Genomic DNA, 21,227 nt, shown 5'->3' with positions numbered 1-21,227 from the left:
CCTCAGAGGTATTCTACCTTTTCTCACTTTCCCCCATAGGCTCACTGTCTCTTTCTCAATCTTCCTACTCCTACTCTCCGAACTCTTCAACTTATCCAGAACAGAACAGCGAGATTTATCCATGGCCTCAAGCCCAGGGACTGCATCTCTCTAGCACAGAAATCCCTTCACCGGCTCCCTGTGGCTGCAAGGATCAAGTTCAAGTCCGTCTGCATAGTCCACAAGGCTTTCTGGGGCCAGAGCCTGCACTACCTTCAAAGCTCTGATCCTAAATACTCTCCTTCTAGAGCCCTCTGCTCAACCTCCTCCAACTGTGTGCAGGTGAGCCGTTTCTCCAAACAGAGATTTGGGGGTAGATCGTTATCCTCTGCAGGTGCCCCCTTTGGAACAGCCTCCCTGCCTCTCTCCATCTTGTGTCAGACCTCCTCAAGTACCGGAAAATCCTCAAGACCTTCCACTTCTCTTCCTCTCCCCTGCTAACATCCTTTCTCTTTTCTCCTGCTTCCCTCCTCCTTATCCTTCCCAACTCTGCTCAGTTTTGCTGACTGGTCACCCGGTGCACCTCCAGAGCCTCACAGGTCCCAGGCTCCGTCTGCCAGTCCTACATTTGCCTCAGGGCCTCTGCACTCTACCTGACACTACTGCACTCGGAATATGTTCCATGAGAGGGGCAACCGCTCTGCACCTAACCCAGGCCCCTGATGGACTGGGCGCAATTGTCCCCCCTTGCCCTCCCTTGCACTTCCTGTCTGCGCACTTGCACAACCTTGAATGCACTAGGCCTAGCAAGATCGTTTGTCCTGTTCTCCCCTCCTGTCATGCACTTGCACTTGTAGAACTGTGGGAGTCTTCTCTGCTGACGAAATTAAAGTGGTGCACTCCAGCCCAAGTTAGCCATGCCCCCTCCTAGGGCAGTTCTGGTTCCAGTGGAGGTTCCTCCTATCATTCCTGCAGCCGTCTCTCCTAGAGCGGAGACCACTGGAGACTTCTCCATGGACATTCTCACCACCTTGCTGCCCCACCACAAAAGGGTCCATGTGGGTCTCCAACTACGACTCCTCATCCAACAAGAGACCACCTACCCTTCCAGACACGCAACCTTATGGACACGGACAAGGAATCCGATGATGACGTGTCAGAAGAAGTTGCCTCCACGTACACCACTGGCACGGATGAATTTGAAGATCTGATACCTGGAGATGAGGTCTGCCTCTGCGATTCTCCTCCGGATGATATCAGATTCTTCCATGCCCTAATGTCAAGGGCCACAAGGATGTTTGGCTTAGTCCCAGATGAACCAAAGAAGGAAATCTTACTCTACCGGCGTTGTGAACAGCACAGGAAGTCGATAGTTGTGATTCCTGTGATCAAAGACATATGGGAAGATGGTCTGCTGACCATGACCAGCCCATCCTCTGCAACTCACAAGAAGGAGAGGTTTGATAAAAAGGTACAGGGTGCCAGAGACAGTTCCAAAATGTCTCCCAACCTGACTCTGTAGTGACATCAGCAGCCTGCAAACGTTCAGCCAACCCGTCCTCCACCTGCTCTGGTCCCCCTGACAAAGAGGGCAAGCACCTAGATACTTTTGGATACGAGTCATCATGACAACCACTACAACCTTCAAGGCAGCTAATGCAATGGCCATCCTGTCCAGATATGACAGGGAACTTTGGTGCAAGATGGGACCTATTTTTGAATTCCTTTCTGAAGACAAGAAGGAGGAGGCCTTCACCCTTCTTCGAGAGGGAGGGGCATCTTCTGATCATACAATCTCTTTCTCAGTGGACATTGCCGACACTGGTTTCCGACAACTTGGCAATGTCATGTTAGGGGTATTTATATAGCGCAACATCCGCCCAGAGGCATCTTGGCGCTAAGCAGCAGGTGAGTGAGGTTGGGAAGCACAGGAGGAGAGATGGGCTGGTTAAAGCAAATGTGTTTTAAGGGAGCACCTAAAAGACATCGAATGGAGCGACAGAGGGGGGGCCTCCAAAGTACCGCTGCAGCAATAGAAAACGCTCTTCCCCCAATACGAGAGTATTTGGCATGGGGAACATTTTAATATTGTGAGCAAGGGGGAGCATAGTCCCGGAAAGGCTAGATAAAAACATTATGGCAATGCTCCCACCAAGATAAGCAGCATCCCGGTTAACATAGAGAATATTAAGAATAGGAGGTAGGGTTTTAACCACTGAGGGGTCAAACGAATCGCAAAGCCATGTCTCAGTTATGCATGTAAGGTCTGGTAGGTATTCATCCAAGAGTTCATTGCATAGGACAGAATGAGCCACTAGAGAGTGTGCATTCAATAAAAAACATCTTCAGAACGAAGGCAAAGAAGGAGCCAACTGTGGTAAGTGTTTCTGCATGGACCTTGCCTCCACCCTTTATGGTTATGTGGTTCTGCTTTAGAATCTATTCACACAGCATGGGAATCTATGAAAGATACAATCCTGTACCTCCTTTTTTCCAGCATTGGTACCTTTCATAGATTCACATGTGATCATCCCACCAACCCCCCTAGACTATGTTTTGGCTCATCATGCCTCTTAATGTGTGCTATGCCAAATCTGAAGATGGCCTTCAGGTGTGGAGCAAAGGGAGTCCTTTCAATTGGCTGTGGGCAATATGACCCAAAAATAATATGCTACAGCACTAAAGTGGTGATTGAAGTTCAGTTTTAAAAATAAACAGGGGAATCCTACCCTGACGACAGGGAACATTCATACAGCATGTGAATCTATGAAAGATACAATGCTGGAGAACAGGAGTTACAAGTAAGGAATTTATTCCTGACAGCTAGGGAAGATGTGCTTCCAATGAGAACCCTGCATGATCCTGTAAAAAAGATATTTTCCATACACTGATTATTCCTGGAAAGCCCATCTGCCGTGTGTCCCAGTGGCGGGGGGTAACCGGACGTGTTTTCCGATAGGGTCGTTAAGGACCGCTGTGTAGCGAAGTTAGGGTGCAGACAACGGGACAGCAAAAAACAAGACGGCGGCCGTGATAGCGAATGCCCAACCATAAGAGGGACGCCCTGCTGAAGCCGAAACGCTTTAAGGGAGACGTGGTGGCACAAGAGCCCGGCTGCCTGAAATAGCTGCATTCTATTCTGCTGCTTGCTGGCGTTACATACCTTTGTGGCGTGATGCTGGCAGGGACGCTGCAAGCACCAAGAAAGAACCGGCAGAGGACCTGGAAGCAACAGCGAAACTGCAGAGAATACAGTTGTTAAGAGGGACAGCGGTAGAGCAGGCCAGTGAGCGCAGAGCTGCCCAGAGAGCTGAAGGGAGGCCTGCTGTGCAGGGGAGACTGCCCCAGAGCAGGAGCCTCACCGAAACGGTGTGTCAGCGGTCAGGAATGCCTCAGTACACCGGTGAGTCTACCCAGAGTCATTAGGGACCCTGGGGCACAGCGACAGGCCTGGCGGCAATTAAAAAAACTATTTTGAATACCGACCAAGTGAAGTAAAAAGAAAGAATTTGAACAATTCCCCATACATGAAATATCAAGATGGGGAAAGTTGGAGAAAGCATTAACCCCAGCAAATGAATTGTAATGAAGATACAAAAAGTCAGAAAGTGAAGAAATCCTCATACATGAGATGTCAGTGTGGGGAAAGTTGGAACAAGTTGGAACAAGTAATACCTCACACCCATGAAGTAGAAACACAGACACTATTGCTATCCTTAAGGAATTGTTATCTGAAAGACATTTTCCAACCTTGGAAAAGAGTGTTTCTGTGGGATTTGTCGACTGCCTTAGTTGTGAACCCTTTTTGCCAAATATAAGCCAGATACATTTCTGTGCACTTTTAGCATTCATTTGTCAGAGTAGTATTTTTGGACACAAGGACAGTTAATATGTTTGACGACGAGATACAGACTGATCTTTAGTTTTAGTTTTCTAGGCAGGGAAACCCTCTTTAGGATAGAGACAAAAAGGCCTTTATCCAACGCTTTTTGTTTACTAAAGATGCCTGATGTTGAAAATATCACAACTTTGAGCCAGCTTCTCATTTCGACCCCTTAAACTGTCCTCGATCAGTAGATCTGTAGGCGCAGGTTTAAAGGTTTTCTTGACACAGAGTGTTAGGGAGAATTCTCTTTAAAGGCTAATTTCCCTTACTTATAGAGCTTTGCTGGATTTGAAGGGTTTATTTTTTTCTCCTGCTAAGAGTGAGACCCTTTTTTCCCACTCTTATGCCTGTTGTGCTTATGGTCTATGGGGTTTTTCTCACCCTCATAGGAATCATCTTCTTACATGTGTGGTACACAGCACCCTCCGTGCCGTACCACAGGGGTGTTGTAGCGACCCCCAAACATAGACTCCAAACCCTGGGACTGACTACTGTCTCCCTGGGCATGTAAAGTTACCATTGACTTTACTAGTCAATAGAAATGAACCAAACCAGTACAAACAATCTTACTATGGAGGTACTGGGAAGGTTTAATGGTTTTTCCCTAGTGTTCATTTTCAAGGGGGTACCGTACAGTCCCTCTCTCAAAAGTTTCTGGCTGGTGGCAGTGGTTACTATCGTAAATATTCAACCATGAATATTTCCCTATGGGATTTTCCCATTGTTCGAGGCTACCACTTTTACTGACAGCCTCTAACATACCGCTGGTTTATTTTAATATTAACTTTACTCCGACAGGATGTGTGGGAGGGGGAATAGGCATCCTGGACCGGGTTGCCTATGCAACCCAAGTCGCACTCTGCCCTGATAGGCTGGCGGTTCTCCCGCCAGGAGAGCCACCCCACTGTGTGAGTGACAGCTAGGCTGTATGAATGGGGGTCTTGCTGCATAAAAGCAAGTTCCTGAGGACTGGAGGACAATATGTTTCCTCTGGAACTAAGAAGCCAAAGAGGAGAGAAGCCAAAGACATCTGCAATGACTGAACCACCGGTGAAGCCCTGCTGCAGATCCTCACCACTTTTCTCCAACGACTGGAGAAGATCTTCACTTGCAAGAGTCTTCTTCCCTTGAGCTGGTGGGGCCAACCAGTTCGCCAATCGCCTTACAGGACCTGCCTTGGTCGAATCGCCAGTGCCAAGCACTAGGAGACCGGATAGCCAGGCACCCGTCCACATTTAAAGGAGCGTACCTTTTGTTCGTCGGGCAACACCGCGGCTGGTTTCATTCCTGGGCAGTGCAGTAACTCGAACCTTCCTCCACGACGAGAGCCTCTCTTCCTCTGCTTGATCACCCGAACTGCAGGAACTGCTAGGAACTACCGCCACCGCAGGAGCCTCTTCCACTATTAAGGTACATTGTTCCGCCAGGCCGCCCTTTTCGTTGGGTGCTGCTAAAGGTGTTTTAAATCCTTTTCTTACCTACTGGGTTGGCCGCCCCTATCATCTAACTTTGTCTTTCCCCTTTTGCAACCGCCTTTTCGAATCGTTAAACAAAGACTTGACTGCAGCGACTAGAACATTTTGCTCCTGGGCACTTTGTCCTGTACCACTGACTCTGGCACAGGCCTCTTGACTCTGGCTAAATCTGTTACAACTGCCTTCTCTAGATTGCTTCTCACCTAGAAATGTGTTGGTGCACCTAACTCTTATAACCACCTTTTCCTTCCCTCTTTTTAAACTTGTCAAGTGCCATTTTGCTCGGTTTTCACCTCAGTATTGCACATGCTAAAGTACTGCCTTGCCTAACTTGTTCACAATCTTCTTGGGAAGTGTTGCTGGTGTGTTAAAGAGTATATTCCTGTATAACTTGTCCTTTCCCTCCCTTTTGAGAAATTGTTAGAGTGCCATTTTGCTCAGTTTTCACTCTTGCTCAAACTTGTCTACAATTTAAATAGGGAGTTGTGTATACCTTTCTTGACTGATTTAACTTGCTTTTACAATAGTGATTTGTGTGTGAACATCAGAGTGTGTAAAATAAATATATATATTCTTTTGGATACAAAGCTTTGGTAAGTGTAGTCCTAATGTGTAAACCCTGAATACTGCTCATCTCCCTCTTGAGATAAATCTGACTGCTTAGCCACAGCTACCAACTAAATCTTTGTGGTACAGACTGATACCAAAGGGGAGTTCTTGCATATTGTTACCACTTCACTTACCTGTCGGAGGGGGCGCACCTATGGGTCCCGGCGCGCCCCATCCTGGCGCTGTTATCCCCGATACCGGCTGGGGGGACCGCGGTCATCTGCGGCTCTCGGCGCTTCCGGGGTTTCTGTGTCTCGGGGTTTGCGCATGCGCGGAAGGCCGCGTTTTGGTCTTCGCGCATGCGCAGTCCGCGAGACGCTTGGGAAGCCACAAGCTTGCTTCCCAAGCCTCGTTTTGGGCACGGTAACACTCGGGGATAGCACGGCTTGCGTTCCAAGCCTCCCGAGTGCTGCCGGCCCTATTTAAGGGACGGAATCCTGAAACTCACCGCGTCTCAACGCGGTTTGTTTTCGGATCGTGTTTTCGCTCCTGCAGCCCCCTGCAGTTCCAGTTCCCTGTTGGTTCCTGCTCCTCCTTCCTCTCTGTTTCTCTTGGGGTTGGTTTCCTAGCCCTCCAGCCTTACCCTACTGCCTTGTCTGCTACAGTCCTGCCTGCTACTGCCTAGCCCTTCTGCCTAGTCCTACGGTCTTGCCTGCTACAGTCTTGCCTGCTACAGTCTTGCCAGTTCAGCCTTGCCTGCCTCTGCCTTCCTGCAACCTAGCCATATCTTGTTTTGGACTTACATCCCTGATCTGCCAATTTGTTTGCTGCCTACCATTAGCCTTGCAGCCTCAGTTTTGGACTTCCTACTCTGCTCTACGATCAACCTCAGTATACAGTCCGCAGTTCCACCTTGCTGACTGCCTCAGCGCCACAAGAATCAGGAAGGAGCACACTTGTGGCGTTGGGAGCTGGTCCACCCCTAGCCCTGTTCACATCAGGGAGAGGGCTGCACCGGTTTCTCGCGTTACTCTTTCTGCAGTCACCTGTCGGACAGCCTGGCGACCTCACCACGATCAACTACCGGAAGTTCAGGTACTCTGCGCCCTAGAGACGCCATCTTTAACAGATTGAGACGCCTACCTTCCGACTCCGAGATGGATGAGGTTCAAGAACTCCGGGAGGAGATGCGAGTTCTTCGGGCCGAAATGACAGCACTCCGTCAAGAGAACATTGGTCTAAGACAGATGGTGTCACAACCCTCTGGGGCAACACCTCAGGGAGAAGGAGCTATGTCCCAGACCACGCCCATCAAGTTTGACGGAGATCCTAGACGTGTGGCAGAGTTTTGCAACCACTGTAGAATCCATTTCCTCTTCAGAGCCTCTTATTTCAATTCCGATAAAGCCAAGATAGGATATATTTTGGGGAATTTGACTGGTAATGCCCTGGCTTGGGCCGCCCCTTTGGTGTCCGCCAATAGCCCCATACTCAATGACTTCGCAGCTTTTGAAAAAGCATTTCTGGAGGTTTTTCAATCACCTAATCTGGCCGCCACAGCCCAGAATCAATTGATGGATCTGAAACAGGGTTCTATGGATATCATAGCCTACATTGGTCGTTTTCGTCAATTGGCAACAGACTCCCAGTGGCCTGAGATAACCCAAAGGACTTTGTTTCGAAGAGGTTTAAGAGAGGAGTACAAGGACGAATTACTACATATTCCAGAGCCTGACACCCTACAGCAATTAATTGAACAGGTGTTGCGAATAGACCACAGATTGGCAGAACGGAGGGGTGAGAGACGACGAGTTGAACGGATGTTCACAAGACCACCCAATGCTCAGGCCGGAAATTCCGGGTCTTCGGACCCCGGCCCCGAACCCATGCAGTTGGGAGCCGTTAGGGGTCCGCTCTCTGAATCTGAACGAAAACGCAGAAGAAATTTAAGACTTTGTTTATACTGTGGGGATGCTGGGCATTTCTTGGGTACCTGTCCTCTACGCCCACAAAGGAAGTCGGAAAACTAGTAGGCCTGACGTCAGTAGGAAGGGCAACGACAGGTCCAGATTCGTACTCAGTCCTTTCCAGTTCCAACTCCTTGTTCCAGCCCATGCAACCGGCAGTTCTACTGGTGGTGAGGATCAAGCTATCATGGTTAAACAAAGAGGCAGAGGTTCTAGGCTTATTGGATTGTGGGGCCTCCGGAAACTACATAGATGAGACATTTGCAGTCTGTCAAGGAATACCTTTGTTCGCCAGGAGAAGTGTCCTGCCCGTCGAGGTTATTGATGGGACCCCTTTATCTTCAGGTCCAATTTGCCAACAAACCATGTGCCTACAGATGCAGATTAAAGAGCATGGGGAAAGAATCGCCTTGGATGTCATCAGATCACCCTCCTATCCCGTGGTTTTGGGTCTGCCCTGGCTTCTTCACCATAATCCTACCATCGATTGGGGGGCTCGCATTCTGGATTTCTCCTCTGCTCATTGCCTCCAAGATTGTTGTTTGCCCGGCGTGTCAAGAAAGGAGATCTCCTCCATACCTCTCACGAGGGGTACTGGTCCTCCTGGGTTTTGTTCCCTATCATCTGTCCCTCAGGAATACGCCGAATTCCAAACAGTGTTTTCTGAACCCGAAGACATACCACTGCCTCCTCATCGTAATTTTGACTGTTCTATAGAATTGGTACCTGGTTCTGTGATACCTCATGGGAAGGTATATGCCTTATCCTTTACTGAGAAGGCGGTTCTTCAAGAATACTTGTCAGACTGCATCAAGAAGGGATACATCACTCCCTCGAAATCACCAGCTGGATTCCCGCTTTTTTTTGTGAAAAAGAAGGAAGGAACCCTACGACCCTGTATCGACTATCGTCAATTAAACGATATCACACGAAAGGATAGATATCCATTGCCTTTAATTAGGAGCATCATGGAGTCCCTTCAAGCTGCCCAGGTTTTTACCAAGTTGGATCTACGGGGCGCTTATCATTTAATCCGAATTAAAGACGGAGACGAATGGAAGACGGCTTTTAAGACCCCTTTCGGGGCATTACGAATACCGGGTCATGCCATTCGGGTTATGTAATGCCCCGGCTGTTTTTCAGCGTTTTATGGATAGCATTTTTTGCGATCTAGTCGGGATATCGGTTTGGGTGTACCTTGACGATATCCTCATTTTTTCTGCCTCCCTGAAGCAACATGTAGAACATGTCCGAGAGGTGCTTCGACGTTTGTCCCAGAACCAACTGTACGTTAAGGCTGAGAAGTGTTCTTTTCATCAGGAAAGAATGGAATTTCTGGGTTACGTGATCAGTGGCACAGGAATCTTCATGGATCCAGCCAAGGTGCAAGCCATTCAGGACTGGACTCAACCTTCTGATTTGAAATCCCTTCAACGATTCTTGGGATTTGCCAACTTTTATCGGCAATTTATACCCCATTTTTCTCAACTCACAGCTCCTTTGACTCAACTAACTAGCAGTAAAACGCCTTTTCTTTGGAATTCACAGGCCACCAAGGCTTTCAACATCTTAAAACAAGCCTTTAGCACTGCTCCCATTTTGCGTCATCCTAATGATGAGATGCCGTATATTGTAGAGGCCGACGCCTCCGATTATGCTGTCGGTGCAGTCCTTTTGCAGAAAGAACCAGAAACTGATTTGGAACATCCTGTGGCATACTTCTCTCGCAAGCTCACTCCTAGCGAACGAAATTACGCAGTGATCGAGAAGGAATTGTTGGCCATAAAGGCTGCATTTGAAGAGTGGAGGCATCATCTCCTTGGGGGCAGGCATTCTGTGGAAGTACGTACTGATCACCGAAATCTACAGTATTTGAAGTCTCTTCAGTGTCGAACCTCTCGTCAAGCCCGATGGGCCTTCTTTTTCTCTCATTATGACTTCCATATCACGTACATCCCCAGTGCTCGGAATTTAAAGGCCGATGCCTTGTCTCGATCCTTGGATGTAGAAGCAAGAAGTCAGTACCGGGATGAGCCACTAATATCCCCAAGGCATTTTCTATTCGCACTGTCACCTTATCTTCAGAGGATTCTACAAGACACAAGTTCTGATCCGGATCGGGAAGAACTCCTGAGGCATTCACAGATTACTGAAGATAACGGGGTGCTTTTCTTCCAGAACAGGCTATATATCCCCACATCCTCACTTCGGACTCTTGTGCTTCATGGGTTTCATGACTCTCGAGTGGGTGGTCATCGTGGAATGAGAGCAACTCGAGAAGTAATATCTAGACAGTTCTGGTGGCCTGGCTGGGCCGATGATGTTGACCGTTATGTAAAGAGTTGTCCGGTGTGTGCTCAGATGAAGACCCCTAGGAAGAGGCCCCTGGGATTGCTTCATCCCACCGAGATTCCACCTTACCCATGGCACACCATTGCGGTTGATTTCATCGTGGAACTCCCTCCATCAGAAGGATACACCTGTATCATGGTCGTAGTGGACTGTTTTTCTAAAGCAGCTCATTTTGTTCCATTTTTCAAGATACCCACTGCTTTGCAGATGGCATCGGCATTTCTTCAGGAGATATATCGGCTACATGGATTGCCGGAAAAGATCATATCCGACCGAGGGTCTCAATTTTTGTCATCTTTCTGGCGCCAATTGTGCAGTCATCTCGGCATTCATCGCGCACTCAGTTCTGGTTATCATCCTCACACCAACGGCCAGACAGAAAGGACTAATCAGACTCTAGAACAATACCTTCGCTGTTTTGCCAATGCCACCCAATCTAACTGGAAGTCGCATCTAGTTTTTGCTGAAATCTCCTACAACCACACGGTTCATTCTGCTACTGGCCTGAGTCCGTTTTTCTGTTTATCTGGCTTGCATCCTAGATTGGTGCCCTTTTGTCCTGTACCTTCAAGTGTGGTTCCCACTGCTGATCAGCTCGTCGCTCTCATCCAGGATCAACACTCCTTGGCACGCAATACTTTAGCGGAGGCACAGGCACGGATGAAGCAACAGGCTGATAAGGGGAGGACCCCGGAACCAGCTTTCCAGGTGGGGGATTTGGTTTGGTTGTCCTCCAAGCATCTTCCCATACGTAATTTGCCCACCAAATTGGCTCCCCGATACTTTGGCCCATTCAAGATTACTAAGCGCCTGTCTGCTGTGGCATTTCGTTTGCAGTTGCCTCAGACTTGGCGGGTGCATCCGGTCTTCCATGTCTCCCTATTGAAGCCATACATAGTTGACACGTTTGGCCGGTCTTCCCCTCGTCCCGCACCTGTGGTAGTCCGGGGATCCCCTGAATTTGAGGTACAGGAAATCTGCGATTCTCGCATTAGGCGAGGAGTTCTCCAGTACTTAGTGGACTGGAAAGGCTACCCAGCCTGTGATCGAACTTGGGAACCACGTAGTTTTGTGCATGCTCCCTGCCTGATTCGTGATTTCTATCAACGCTTTTCTTGGAAACCTGGGGCTCCTGGCCTTTCTGGGAGGGGGCAAAGTGTTACCACTTCACTTACCTGTCGGAGGGGGCGCACCTATGGGTCCCGGCGCGCCCCATCCTGGCGCTGTTATCCCCGATACCGGCTGGGGGGACCGCGGTCATCTGCGGCTCTCGGCGCTTCCAGGGTTTCTGTGTCTCGGGGTTTGCGCATGCGCGGAAGGCCGCGTTTTGGTCTTCGCGCATGCGCAGTCCGCGAGACGCTTGGGAAGCCACAAGCTTGCTTCCCAAGCCTCGTTTTGGGCACGGTAACACTCGGGGATAGCACGGCTTGCGTTCCAAGCCTCCCGAGTGCTGCCGGCCCTATTTAAGGGACGGAATCCTGAAACTCACCGCGTCTCAACGCGGTTTGTTTTCGGATCGTGTTTTCGCTCCTGCAGCCCCCTGCAGTTCCAGTTCCCTGTTGGTTCCTGCTCCTCCTTCCTCTCTGTTTCTCTTGGGGTTGGTTTCCTAGCCCTCCAGCCTTACCCTACTGCCTTGTCTGCTACAGTCCTGCCTGCTACTGCCTAGCCAGTTCAGCCTTGCCTGCCTCTGCCTTCCTGCAACCTAGCCATATCTTGTTTTGGACTTACATCCCTGATCTGCCAATTTGTTTGCTGCCTACCGTTAGCCTTGCAGCCTCAGTTTTGGACTTCCTACTCTGCTCTACGATCAACCTCAGTATACAGTCCGCAGTTCCACCTTGCTGACTGCCTCAGCGCCACAAGAATCAGGAAGGAGCACACTTGTGGCGTTGGGAGCTGGTCCACCCCTAGCCCTGTTCACATCAGGGAGAGGGCTGCACCGGTTTCTCGCGTTACTCTTTCTACAGTCACCTGTCGGACAGCCTGGCGACCTCACCACGATCAACTACCGGAAGTTCAGGTACTCTGCGCCCTAGAGACGCCATCTTTAACACATATACTTGTAGTCTTAATCTTCTGTAGTGCTCCCTAAGGGAACTGCACAGGTTTCTGCCTAACACAGGGATTGACTGCTCTGGTTAGAGAGGGAGTAGACAAAGAAGGCTGAATATGTTTAGCAACTGACTGAATTAAGGGAATAAACTCGCCAACAGACTACATTTCCCTTAAGATGTCATCGACAAAATCTGTGCCTTTCAGGGCTTCTTGAGTCTGAAAATTATCAGCCGCTTTAATGAGCAGATCATTATATTGTATTTGGTCATGTATTGGTGAATCTGCAACAGGCTGATCTTGATCTTCGGGCAATGGCAACACATAAATGTCAGGATCATCATCGTCATCTTGATCCTGGGTGTATACTGATCATCAAATTGACCTTGATACTCAGTGTAAACGTCATCTCCTAACCCTTGATCATCTTTATGTTGGTCCTGTTGATCATCTGGAATAGAGATGGCTGTTGTGGATTGAGCAGAATATTGTAACTTTTGAGATTTAGGAGCAGGCTCTCCTTCTCTGAAATCGAAGTATTTTTGTTTCAGATGGTTCTTTTCTAGAAAGTTTACAAAGCATGACATTTTATCCATGATTTTTCAAACTTTTCTTTATTCCAATACCCTGAACCAGGAGCGTTTTGAAAGTCAAAATCTTTGGAATCATCTACAACTTGAAAAGTGTGTTGTGAATGTAAAGCCTCTAAAAAAGGAGGAGAGGCAGATGTATATAGTTTATGTTTCAACGCTTATCGTTCCGTACGCAAGTGAATGGAAGCTTTATGCATGATAGTGCAAGTTGTTTTGTTTAAGGTGTGTGTCTTGTGGTGAACATGAAGACGAGAGCCCAAAGCACAATAGATGATTCGAGCCAGAATCAGAAGTGATTCCATTTTCTGATACTGCGCGGCTGTGCTTTGACTTTTTAGTCATCGAATGGTTAGGGGTTGTGCCTTTAGTGTGGGAGCGTTTGTGTGTGCCCTTGTCGTTGAGTGTGGTCTCCATCACAGGACCACTGGCCTGTTTCTCAGAGGGTGACTGGCACGTGGGATTCGGCGGAACTGAAGGCACGCCCCTAAATGCTCACACCAGAGAGAATACAACCCGCTAGGGAAGAAAGGCCCAAGTCGGTCTTGTATGGATAACAAGTTTTAATCTCACACACAGATGAGAGTAACAGCAAAGAACTCTGCTGCTAAGAACGTTCTGCCAAAAAGAGGTACAAGCAGAAACATTTAAAGGTACACAGCGTCATGATGAGACAACATAGAGTAAAAACCTGTGCGTCTGACTGAATGGACCCTATACATGTACCACCTTTATCCATAAGGGATAGCAGTTTACTGGTCCCAGCCCAGTCCGTCCGTCTTCCATCACGTGAGTGCTGCGGGGCTCATCTTCTACTCACGTCGAAGGTTAGAAAACACATTAATTATACTCCTACTATACAGCTTGTTTTATCACTCATACTGTGCACTTGGCAGGACTTAAAACAGACACAAAGGAGGTTCTGGGGCACTCTAACCTACACACCCACATTTCACTCATTCCCTCCGTGCCATCCTTCTGCAAGGTCTCTACCCTCGTTCTGAACGATAATTTAAACCTCCCAGCACCTCGCAATACAAATCACACGATTGTCACTTTGCTGATATGCTCTGTCCTTCCACTTTGTACATTTCAGGACTTGTTACTTTGGGGTTGGTGGTCAAAGGGAACCTGGTGCCTTGGAATTCAGGGGTCTTAGGGTTTATTCAGTTATATGGGCTATAATTTGTGGTCACCCAGGAATGAGCTGGGTCATGCTTAGGCCAGTGTGAGATTACATGGACACCAGGCGCCAGTCTCTGATCGCGACCTTGTAGAGCACATTCCTCTTGAGTGAAAAACACATCTTTGCAATACTTTTGGAACCATAAATAGATGTTGCGGCGGTTGGGGGTATGAGCTGTGCTTATGGGAGCTCGGGCTTGGCTGGGGATTTCTGTTGTCTCGCGAATTTGGGCCTAGTACATGCAATGCCACATTTACCGCGCAGGCCTTCTGATGATTACTAATATCTGCGCAAAATAGCGATGCCGCTCGCGCCTTGGACCTCCCCATGTAGTTAGACTTTATTTGATCATATTAAACTGGGGTCCTGTTAAACGGGAAGGCATCCCTTTCACTGTTCCCCCTCCCCGCTGGGCCATCGCAGTGCCTCAAATGCATCTCTCCTCACTTTAAAGCACCTGGGGTGAGGGGGATGTGTCTGTCCCCTTCCCAACAGGACCCATAATGTCTTCAGGATCACTTTGTGCGCTGTAGCTGCCTTGCTCTTCCTCTCATTCTTCTGCACCTATCGGGTTATCCATGTTGGCCTCAGCCTGCATAGCGTAGGCTGCCCAACGTTTAGTACGTCTGCCTTTTAAGGTTTTGGGTGGAAACAATTTACAGGACACACAGTGCCTTTGTGAGTGATCCCTTGGAAGGCAGTGATTGCACATGTGATATGTATTTTTTCACGGATGCTTCCTATTACAGGGCGACAGAATTTAAAGGGAGAATTTTACATGGTTTTTTAAAAAGGCAGCACGACATTGAGTGCAAAGGGGGAAAATGAGAAAAGACATTCTCAGAAATGATGGAAGGTATGAGACCGTCCCAGTCACCCCCACTCTCCCTATTGTAACAGGCCGGAGCCTGAAGTAGGAAGAGAGCGGTCGCAGAAGAGCCTCAAAGGTTGGTGATGTTCGCTGAAAGCAGCAGAAGAGTTGATCGTCAAGCGAAAGCGGTACCAAACAAATAACTCTATATTAATACTTTAATAATGGGGTTAGCCAAGAAACTCTACATAGAATGACCAACCACAATGGTGGGAAAAAACAACATGAGGGACATTGACGCGTGAGGGATCATGGGTACAGTACACTTCACACTAGGGATAGTATTACAAAGACGCCCAGTCAACGTCCTTTTTCAAACTTCGAATACAAATCATGCAATACTCTGCTCCTACCACTAGATGTCAGCTTATGCAAAGCATGTGATTCTAAGCAGATCCACAAGTCTCAGTATATTTATTGTTGATTTCCCTATCAATTTAGAAATGTGGGTATAGTTGCAGCCTCTCCCTCTTCTGTGCCTATAGCTTTGGGGAAACTATGAGTTTGCCTTCCATCAGTCTTTTTTTTAGTATGGGGAGCAGAGAAAGTATGCTCAGGGTGTTGGGTGACTGTAGAATGGAGAGCTATGCATCTCTCTGCCACTCCAGTTTTTATCCCTATCTTCCACCACTTACTCTTACTTTTAAACCTGAGGTGCAATCTGGAGCTCAGGAAAGTAAATTCCAAGGCGTTAAAAAGGTTTATTCTTTGCAGATAAAAATACACTACTCACAGAAAAAAGATTTTGGGGGAAAGAGTGAATACAAAACTCTTAATAACTAAGACGAGAGGAGCTCTGTGTGTTCAGTCATCCTCTGAGGATTGTTGGAAAATAGACCTGATGGGCTAAACTGACTCAATTGCATCATGGGATCTCACTTGCAGCCCTGAAACAAAATACATTTGCCAAAATGAAGAGAAAAAGCCATGATTATGTTTTTAGAGGACTCAAATGTGTACATTATGATCTAATGGGCAACCTTGTCTAAATGAATGGCAAACACCTGTTGCAAGATTTTTCTAAACGCTTTCACCAAATATCGATCACTTGGAAATGCTAAAGGTGTGGACACGCCAAATCTCTGCGACAATAAATACATCCTCCAGACTCAGTGCTAACATTTCATTCAAGGGAGTCACACTATTGATCATGAATGCTGTTTTACGGCTGTAGGGTAAATATTTGCTACCCCAACACTTGACCTTTAGTCTCATGATAATGCTCCATACTCCATATAAAGCTTAGCTGGCACATTCCCCAAGACTCTGGTAACCATATTTCCAAAATGCACCCTGCACAGAAAAGTACCTCCCACCAAATGATACACTCAGTCTTTCTCCCCAACATAATCGGACCCTTGTACCTGATCTGACGACATCCTCTGGCTCACCGCCCTTTAGCAGAATTTTAATCTTCAGGTAAAATCCGGCAGGATGCGCATTCTCCTATTTGGATTGAAATGAGGAGTCATGAAGGCTGCTGTGCAAAGAATAAGAGCCGAAGGGAGGTCAGGCAGCATTGCATTGCAATGGCCCTCAAATGAAAACCTGCTCTTACCATTTTGTAAACAGTAGCATAGGGTTGACAGAAATGCTGGTGGTTCAGAACCGACATAAACATGGTAAAAACCTGGGAAAGAACACAGCCTCCCTGGTCTCATTTGAACTTGTGCAATACTCTAACATTCTGTGTGTGTATATCCAGAGACTGCTGTAGGAGAAAGCTGGGAGTCTAACCATTTCATTGTCATTTATTTATTTTCATTTTTATTGTATTTATTTTATTTTATTGCTTATGGTTTAAAAAAACCTTTGCAATAAAAAGACAATCACAACTAGAAAACACAGCCAAAATGTTACAGATTACACTGGTAAAAATATAAAAAATGACACTGTTAAATTGTTACAAATTACACAGATAAGATACTACAAATTAAATTAAAATCTTCATAATTTTATGTGGTTGATTTAACAATTCATTATAATTAAAAAGAAACCAATTTAATTAGTGGGGGGTACAGTGGCGATAAATATGTTGATTGATATATCCAATGAAGTTTCATTTCTGTTAAGTATTCTTTCCCAAAACCCCTCTGTATTTAAAAAGCATGCATCATACACATATCGATTAAAAAAATTGATAAAAAGGTGATGAATAGTTTCCAGGTTCATCGCACAGTACCTACATACACGCTCAGGATGGGGAATGCCCTGTCTTGCACCCAGAACGTCTTTGGTCGGAAGCAGATTCAATTTAAAACGCAACATGTCAAATCTATGTTTTCTGGAAGGGTGCTGTTTGAGGTAGGAAGGTAACGTATTTAGGGCTCTTACTTCAAACCTTAAATGATAAAAAAAGATGGTAATTCAAGGCTGAGTCTCTATTCCTAATCCAGTCAGATTCATAGATTAATTTTTTACAGTTAATAGAAGGAACCATAACGACCCGAACAGTGAGATTATAGGTTCACAAGATCTTTAATGAATCCTGGACCCAGTCTCTCAAGATCTTACAAGTATTTGAGACAAAGACATGGCGTAATTCAGATATCAAACAGTTTTCTGGAGTGTCAAATCCGGAGTCTTCGTTCCCCGTGTCACTGCCCACTTCCTCCTCGCCTGTGTCTGAAAACACTCTGTGTTGTAGGAATCTTTGAGGGTTTTCCTCCACGTTGCGTAGTTCCATTTTTTTGTTGTTGTAAAAGGCAGACCCCGGGAAGAAGCCACAGTGGCAGGCAATAAATAGACTGCTCTCTAGTGGCTCCCCTTCCGGGACAGCCAGAATGGGGAAAAAGCCTGGCGGCACAAAAAACCCCCAAGTGTGGATGGAACACGAAATTTATTAGAAAGGATCCAATAAGCAAAAAGGCGGAGTAAAGGAGTAAGTAACAAGGGAGGAATCAGCCAACGGTAAGCTCCTAAGAAGGAAACTGGTCCTAATCACAAGAGAGAGAGAAAGAACCAACCGAAGCGAAGGAGAATGAGAGCAGCGTACCCAAGCGTACGCAGAGAAGTCCAGATACAGAGTCAGAGCGGAAAAAAAGAAAGGAAGAGAGGAGCAGGAGCCATGGAGGGGCGCGGAGCTTACAGAAAGGCAAGTAGAAAAAGTAAGGTAGGTTATTGCAGGGTCTGCCTTGGCAGACGGAAAGGATACACGGAAAACACTAGCGTTGAAGTTCCAGTAAAGGAACACTGCAGATACGAAGCGCTGGCTCGCGGCGCGGAAGTGTTAATAAGCCCCTGCAACGCCAACCAAAGCAAAGAGATAGAAACACTAGACCGTGCTCGAGGAGCGCAAGGAAAACGTAATGGGCATATGAATGGCGGCCTTCCAACGTAGCCACAACCTCCAAGCACCTGGGTGTGTGACAGTATGCCCCCTTCTATAGCTGGAACTACCGGGTTTAACCGGATGGTTTCAATGGTATTTGTTAACCAACTGTTGTGCATGCACATGAGACGTAGGTTCCCATGAGTCTTCTGATCTAGGATACCCTTTCCAACTGGCCAAATACTCCAATCTGCCCATATGATATCGGGAATCAGTTATTTGCGACACTTCATACTCATCAGGTTGTGGAGGTTGAGAGAGTCTCGTTTTTGATACCTTCCTACACAGTGGATCTGACACCACAGGTTTTAACAGGGAAGCATGAAACACTGGGTGTACCCGTTTAAGGTAAGGTGGAAGAGAAAGTCTAAATGTCACTGGGTTTATTTTTTCTATGATGGGAAATGGCCCTATACATCTAGGAGACAATTTAGAAGGCATAACCCACCGAGGTAAGTACTTTGTGGAGAGCTAAACCGATTCGCTCGGCTTCCATTCCAGATTCTTCTTACAATGTTGATCAACTTGTTGTTGATATATCCGTTGACTGTGTAATAGATTGGTCTCCAAGGTCTTGTGTGCCTTTGTGATATCTGATAACAGGGAGTCCAACGACAGAATGTTTGTTGGGTGGATCTCTGGTGGAAAAATGGTTCTGGGATGATATCCATACGTGGCAAAAAAAGGGGTAAGACCAGTGGCGGAATGGATAGAGTTATTATAAGTGAATTCTGCTATAGGTAACAATTCTACCCAGTTGTCTTGTTGTTTATTAGTGTAACACCTGATGTATTGTTCAAGAGTACCATTTAGGCGTTCTGTCTGTCCATTGGTCCGCGGGTGAAAACCCGATGACAAGGCCCGTTCTATGTCCAGTTTATCACACAATGACTGCCAAAACTTTGACGTGTACTAACTGCCTCTGTCAGATATGATTTTGTCGGGCAGACCATGAAGGCGAAATATGTCTGTTAGAAAGATACCGGCCATTTCAGTTGCAGAAGGCAGTTTGGGTAACAGAGAAAAATATGCTAGTTTGGTGTAGGAGTCCACAGTAACCATAACACAACAACATTTTTGTGAGACCGGCAGATCTACAATGAAATCCGTAGATATCACTCCCCAAGGTCTGTTAGGCATAGGATCTTGTTGCAGCAACCCTAAGGGTTTGCCAGTTCTGTTTTTACTTCTTGCACAAACTGGACATGAAAGGACATATGAAGCTATATCCTGCTTCATCCGTGGCCAATAGAACAAACGAGTCATTAACTCTACAGTATTTTAACAACCTCGATGACCTGCCGTCTTATTGTCATGACACCAATTCATGACTTTTTGCCATAAGTTACCTTCGGGAATAAACAGGCGACGGTTGCAAAACAATAGCCTTTTCTTGTTAGACAAACAAGAAGAGTATCGTGGAGGTATAGTGGGTCTCATCTCAATCGTGGCCCTTCTGACTTCTTCGAAAAAAGAGTTGGTTTGGGCCAATATGCAAGTCTGGGGTATAATTCTCTCTGTGGATGACTGGTTGTTTTTGGCAAACTTGCGAGATAGGGCGTCAGCCACTCAGTAAAGGCTGCCGGGGATGTAGGTTACTTTGAAGTCGTACTGCGTGAAAAAATTCGCCCATCTGGCCTGACGCGAGTTCACACAGTCCATTGTTTGGAGATTCCTATGGTCAGTACGAATGAGGAATGGGTGGGACCCACCTTGTAGTAAATGTCTTTATTCTTCACAAGCTGTTTTCATAGCGAGCAGTTCTTTTTCGATCACCGAGTAGTTTTGCTGACTTGCTGTAAGTGTGTTTGAAAGGTAAGCTATGGGATGTTCCAGATCTTTATGCTGTTGCAACAATACTGCACCAATAGCTGCATCAGATGTTTTTGATTGATCTGGTTGTCTAAGCACAGGTGCTGAGCAGAACAAGGTTTTAAGATGTTTGAAACTTTGCTCAGTGTGTGTGTTCCAGATATAAGGTGTAGCAGATTTTTTTAACAGACTCGTGATGGGTAACTCAACTTCAGAAAAGTTCCTGGTTCCTGGCGTTCTTCGGCACTCAAAAAACCTGTGGCCTCAAGGATCGCTCAGGAAGTTATTTGTATCTTTCTGAGTGGAACTTGTGGACAGAGGCCCCATAATCTTCACGACCATCAAGTCATAACAGACTGTGAAGCCGACAGGTCATTCGGATTATGGAGGCATCGGCTGGGGACCCCGTGGCCGCTCTATTGCAAGCAGTTACTACCTTGAGAGCCAATATGGCTGCGGCCAACACAGCGTTACACCACCGCCTTGACTCCCTTCAGAGTGCTCGCTATCCCCTACCTCCTGATTCCGAATTTGGGGAACCCACATCTCCAACCCCTGGTCCTTCTGCCATTAACACACCAGTAATTGCTCCCAATCCTTTTCCTTTAGCACCCCTTAGAGATTCCAAGGAGACCCCAGGAAATTCCGTACATTTTTGAATCAATGTAAATTACATTTCCTTTGTCGACCTTCAGCGTTCCCCGATACACCTGCCAAGGCTGCGTTTTTGCTTTCCTATTTGTCTGGCGTTGCCGCCACATGGGCCAACCCATTACTTGAAAATGATCATCCAGCCCTTTATGACTTTGACTTACTAGTGACTGAAATGTCTAAGGTTTTTGACACCAGATACAAAGCTCAATCCAGAGATTTAGAATTACTTGATCTCTCTCAGGGGAAAAGCACCCTTATAGAATACATAACACGATTTAACCAGTTAGCGGAAGAAACATCCTGGCCCGAAAACAAAAAAGCTGTCATTTTTTACAGAGGTCTAAACGGCTCCATTAAGGATGCTTTGGCAGTGGTGCCGTCGCTTCTGACTCAGTACTCTGATCTGGTTGATCTAACACTCCAGTTAGACACTCGACGCACCGAGCGCAAGGCAGAAGTCAGGTTCTCAGGTACCCAGTTATCGGTTCCTCCTGATGTAGCCAGTGAACCCATGCAAGTAGGT

The 21,227-nt window shown here is 46.9% G+C and overlaps 1 protein-coding gene across 1 annotated transcript in view; it reads right to left on the bottom strand.

Moving 5' to 3' along the window:
• TEX11 (testis expressed 11) overlaps positions 1-21,227 on the bottom strand; it is a 3,096,519-nt gene that overhangs the window by 1,881,771 nt on the left and 1,193,521 nt on the right. The window contains exon 12 of the mRNA XM_069612434.1: positions 16,272-16,353. Coding sequence (XP_069468535.1) covers positions 16,272-16,353 — 82 coding nt within the window. The remainder of the gene's footprint in view (positions 1-16,271; positions 16,354-21,227) is intronic.

Source organism: Ambystoma mexicanum, chromosome 5p (genome assembly GCF_040938575.1).
Source record: "Ambystoma mexicanum isolate Mex_15411 chromosome 5p, UKY_AmexF1_1, whole genome shotgun sequence".
Lineage (NCBI taxonomy): Eukaryota > Metazoa > Chordata > Amphibia > Caudata > Ambystomatidae > Ambystoma > Ambystoma mexicanum.
The sequence above is the reverse complement of the archived record's forward strand: the minus strand, read 5'-3'. Positions and strand labels throughout refer to the sequence as shown.